Source organism: Echinococcus granulosus (assembly GCF_000524195.1).
Source record: "Echinococcus granulosus chromosome Unknown EG_S00026, whole genome shotgun sequence".
In the NCBI taxonomy this organism is placed as follows: domain Eukaryota; kingdom Metazoa; phylum Platyhelminthes; class Cestoda; order Cyclophyllidea; family Taeniidae; genus Echinococcus; species Echinococcus granulosus.
The window spans coordinates 800,515-805,754 of record NW_020170406.1 but is presented as its reverse complement, the minus strand read 5'-3'; the positions used below and the strand labels follow the sequence as shown (position 1 = coordinate 805,754).

Below are 5,240 nucleotides of genomic sequence, written 5' to 3'. Positions count from 1 at the left end.
AAATGTGGCAGTTTGAGTAACAGAAAGTGGATAGATTCTCCTTATTTTTAGGCAACGGAACTGCTGAATAATTACATTAACGCCTCCTACATACGCCGACCGATTTTTGGGATGAAAGGAGAGGCCATGCCGTGTGATCCGTCAGACCCACCCAACTATATCGCCACGCAGGGTCCGATGTCGACGACTGGTGCTGACTTTCTCACAATGGTCTATGAACAGCGCTCAAAATTAATCCTAATGCTCTGCCGGTGGGTTGCTTCTTAGCATAAGTAATCCAAGTGGTGGCCGTCCCTCAGTTTAAATACTGGCACAGCATATTTGAGCAGCAAGTCTGCGCAATGGCTTCAATTGTAGGCACTATGCCCTCAAACATCAAATTAGACTTGTCGATAAATATGCTGGATTTTCAACTGAAGTGACATTTAGGGCTTTGTTTTGTTAAGATGAATGGCAATTATGCCCCAATATGACTATTAGCCTTAAAATGTTGTTTTATAAGACCATCATCTTACCATAACTGAGCTAGACAATTGATGTCTACTTATGAATGGGCTTACCTGCGCAGGCAGGCAGGAGGCCATGCCTGCAGTCTTGCGGCCCCTCTGGAATACCTTTGGCACTACACTGGTGTCATCAGTGAATGAATGTGATCCTAGAGAGGAATCAGCTTGGTTTCTTTGGCTTGCAAGCAGATCTATGTAGCAGAGGATATATGCACTGTGAACGTCCGATTTAGGCCCGTCACCGTGAAATTGATAAGTCGCTGTTGATTTTCGCCAGATCCCTTATTTTGAGGTCTTCACAATGCTCGTTCATGGTGCAAAAAGTAAAATCCGGTTTCTAAAAAAGACATCTTTTTCCTTCACTGATATTATCAGAGCTTTCTAACACTCCCTCGGATTGGTTATATTCAATACTAGAGGGGAAGAAGATTTATAGTTAAAGCAGGGAAGGTTTCGGAATCTACAGACTTGGCTGAAAGAAAAAGACTGAAGAGTCTGGCAAAAATGCAACTGTATTTATGCAAGTGGTTCTTTCGATAGTGTCTGGCATACAGTCTGTGCTGACTGTGGAACATTGTCCAGTTTTTGCCACAGCTGCTCAAATAACTTGCTAACCGATATAGTTCACCTTGAAGAGGACTTGACAATTCCGAATTCCGACAATACTACAGTACGTAATGCCACTATGAGACAGTATTTCCATTAAGTTACAAATTCATTAGACGGTCGTTATTCCTGTTACGCAGTTTATTATGGCCCATGGGCAGATCTACTGGGGTGGAAGCGGCAGAATGGCCATTGAAATCAGAGGAGATTAGGCCCAACCGAAGGAGGGAGCCAAATAATGGACTACTGTTCGAAGCTTACTTAAAATCATTGTTGGCACATATTGCTAACAGTTGTTTCTCTGATAAGTAAATATCTATCGAGAAAAGCAAATACCTGTTTCTGATTTGGACATTTAAAATAAATCGTCCACGCCATATAATCTATCACATTCACACCATGAATTTCTGGCTAGATTTTAACTTGTGTCACTTATTCAAAATTATTAATTTGCAAATGGTGTGCTTCTTTAAAGATGCGAAGAAGATGGGAAGCAGAAGTGCAAGGAGTACTGGGACGATGAGTGTGAACTCATGGTGACCTCAGCCACTCGAAGCGTCAAGGTCACTACTTCAAACGTGCACACTCTCAATTTCGGTCTTGTTCGTCGCACACTTTGCATCATGCCTACAAATAAAACTGAGGTTCGCTCGTTCGTTCACTTGTTCATCTTACTATTTTACTCGCGTTTTCCGATCTGATGTTTGCAATGCTGATTGGCTGACATCTGTGTTGGCAGCCCTGGTATGTCACGCAGTTCCATTTCACCCAATGGCCGGATTGTAAAGCAGCGGACATGACTGCTTTCTACAATTTAATTAATCTTCACATGAAATTTATTCGAGAGAATCCGGTGAACAGGAGTTGTGGTCCGCCGGTTGTTCATTGCAGGTACATTGCATCTTTTCATGAAAAGTGATCTTATGTTTGTGATTAAAACTGACAGTTAAAATGTTACGGTGTTTCGAGTTTTCTCTAAAGCCATGAGGATGTAAATCAATACAGGACAATGGATAAGTCTTGGCACATAAAAGGTCTAAATGGTCATGGCCATGGCCATGAACTGCTGTAGCTAAGTTCACATCTTAGAAAAAAATATCAGTTAATAAAATTTCCTTTTTGTTAGTGCTGGGGTGGGGAGAACCGGGACCCTCATTGCTGCAAGTTATTTACTGGAGAGGCTGCGGGCACATCCCGAAAAGATGGACATTTTCGGGACTACCCTGGCCATTCGACGATGGAGGCCCAATATGGTGCAAACCTGGGTGCGTTACTGAGACAGCAGTTGGTTTTATTTGTGAGCATGTGATGCTAACTGTAGGTTTTGTTCCATAGGTCCAATTGAAATTCCTGTATCAATTCATTCAATATTGCATCGAAAGGGAAGACAGTACATTAGCACCAAGAATTAGGGGAACCGCAAACCTCCTAACCTTCACGCCGCACCAAAATGGATTGCGTAAGCGACTATAGTGAATTTTCTTTGGGCGATTGGAATTATTACTTTTAAAACATGAGATTCCAATTATAAGGGAGGTGGTTTAGTTCCAAAGTGTCGAGAGTGGTACTAGATCCTGCGGTGGAATGTCCCGCGGAACATGAGTACACTAACTCGTCGGCATGGGATGAATTCCAGTGCATCATACTGAAGAGTTTATCGTTTGCATAACATAAATTTGTGTGAAACCTCCGAATTTTCTAAGTGCCTTATAGAAAAGCCGTTCACCGATTTGAACCTGAGCGAAAATTGTTGCAATGTTTGTAAGTTGATCGGGTGATGATTGAGAAAAGACAGTTGACACGCCTCAAAGCATCTTGATTTTCAGCCACTTTTCGGAAATATCACATACTAAGGATTATCACAGACTGGTTTATTTTCTCCATCTATTTGACTTTTTACGTACTAAGATTTATTCAGGTGCCTCACTGTTGCTAACATGTTTATATTTAAATTTATTGCAGAAACTATGTCGGAGCTTTCAACAACTGAGCCAATGTCTTGATTCTTCGGCTTTCCATTCCACTTAAATTATTTAGCAAAGATTTCAATTTGGATACAAAAAAGAGTTCACAACTTCTAGGATTCTGCGCGCCTCTACGTATTTTTGAACTCCGCTTCATTATAATTGATATATTTGAGATTAACGACATCTCAATGATGCCACCTGTCTAGATTAAATTTGTATCATCATAATACCTGAGATGGTACAACCCAAACAACTTTCGAAAGTTATAAACTAGGTATTAAGGAAAACACGTTTACCTATGTTCATCGACATAGTTGACATTAGAAGATGAAGAAATATTATCACCAGGTGATTACCCATTCCATCGCAAATTATGATTTACCGTGAGGATGTCTAGAATTGTATGCTTAAGATGCGAGGGTGTAAAACTTATGCCAAATTTTAAACAAACCTGATTGAGGCAGTTGGTGTTGCGTTAGGTAACGATTTGACAGATTGTTAACTCTGCGTTTGATAGCGCGGGCACCTATGTAGCGTCCCGAGAATTTTCTTAAGGCTTAAGGAGGCATAGTACTCCAACAGAGTATGCATTGGAGTTAATGGCATGGAGTAGAGGACAACCCGTTCGGCACGAGTACAATGGCAGGGCTCCAGTGTGGGTCTATTACCAAAACTAAGAGTTGAATATTCGAGTAACGTATTACATCTATATCTCACAGACAATATTACTTAGAGGTGGCTTGGGTTCTGAGGCATGGCGCGACCACTGTAAGAATAATTTGATACATTCGCAGTCGATTTGTAGATGGAGATTGGTTCAGTGCGTAGGATTCATCAAAGTTAAGTCAGTTAAAAGCTACAGCACTTTCGAGCAAATACATTAGCAAATTTCAGAAGAGGACAAAGTTTGCGCTCTGGAATCATGAAAAGGTTTTACAATTTGTAAAATGCTATTCAAGTTAAAGAGCAGAGAGAGTAATTAAATTCCTGTGGATTTAAGGGCAAAATATCACATAATTGTTTTTATTGCCTTAGCTTTACTGCAATCAGTAAAAATAATGACAATGTCCGTCATTTTCGAAAGAAATTCTTTAGCTATCAAATTTTAGCCACCTTCTCTGTATTACTTAATCTGGAAAAAGCCTGTTTCCTATTGGTCTACCTTGTATGTACTTTGTCGCCGCCGATGAAGGTCCCGAATGCATCTCCCTGAATTGTCCAAAGTATGCAGGTTCCCATGGATCCTGTGAACTTTATTGATTCCCTAAATCGTTTATAAAGATTTGTGAATTACGATCTATATTTGGGGGCCCTGTGACGCCAAGGCTTCTATCTCTTGGTGTTTTGGGGCAGGTGATATAATTGGGAGATTGTGCCCTTTTGGGAAATACTACAAACTAGTCTTATGAACGATATTTCTTGGAAAAGGATGCTTTTAGTATTTGATAATGAATTTTGTCATCAAGCTATGCCTTTTTTCTATGCCTCGTCATAGTTTATTAATTAAGTTGTCACTAATCTTGCATATTTTAGCTCGAACATTTAGTTGAGAAATACAGTTTTTATTTGTGCTGCTTTGACCCAGTTTTTTTCAACTCAGTACTTTGGATGCCCTAATGTTTGCTCTACCTGCTTTTGGGAATAACCACACTCGATTACTGTAAACGATTATCCCTGTATTCTTCTATTTTACTTAGCTTATCGTTAAACCATTTCTGCCTTTGTCGCCCTGAGAGACCTGCAGTAATCGGTTAATCTTTTCTCAACTTCTAGTTTGAAAACATCACCTTTGTTGATTGTTTCAATGGTTACGCCTGGATACAGGGTGTTCTTCATATCACGCACGCCCACACGTTCTTCGTTGATAATTCAAAAAAGCATGAGCTTCGGGTATGCTTTAACCGATGACTATTTTTTGGTTTAGTTTTGTGCCTACGTCAACTTCGTACAGTCATAAGGTACATGTATTGGCTAATCTGAGGGAGCCGAGAGACGTTCAGGTTCAGCTGCGCCTCTTGAGTTGGTAAACTAAGACAAAAATAAGTTTGGAGGAGTGGCAACTTCAGTACTTTTCCACACAGTCTCCATCCTACAATTTTACGCTTACCTCATAGCTCAACTAGTTCCTAACAAGTTTCGGCACACAACGATTTGCCGATAC

General features: G+C 40.3%; 1 protein-coding gene across 1 annotated transcript in view; it reads left to right on the top strand. All coding sequences in view use genetic code 11, as the record gives it.

The window, feature by feature from the left end:
* Positions 1-5,240, top strand: part of EGR_04316 (Myotubularin-related protein 6) — a gene marked incomplete at both ends in the record, with an annotated part of 27,017 nt that overhangs the window by 7,713 nt on the left and 14,064 nt on the right. The window contains 5 exons of the mRNA XM_024493565.1: positions 52-251; positions 1,588-1,756; positions 1,852-2,003; positions 2,239-2,377; positions 4,853-4,969. Of these exons, the coding sequence (XP_024352073.1) occupies positions 52-251; positions 1,588-1,756; positions 1,852-2,003; positions 2,239-2,377; positions 4,853-4,969 (777 nt within the window). The remainder of the gene's footprint in view (positions 1-51; positions 252-1,587; positions 1,757-1,851; positions 2,004-2,238; positions 2,378-4,852; positions 4,970-5,240) is intronic.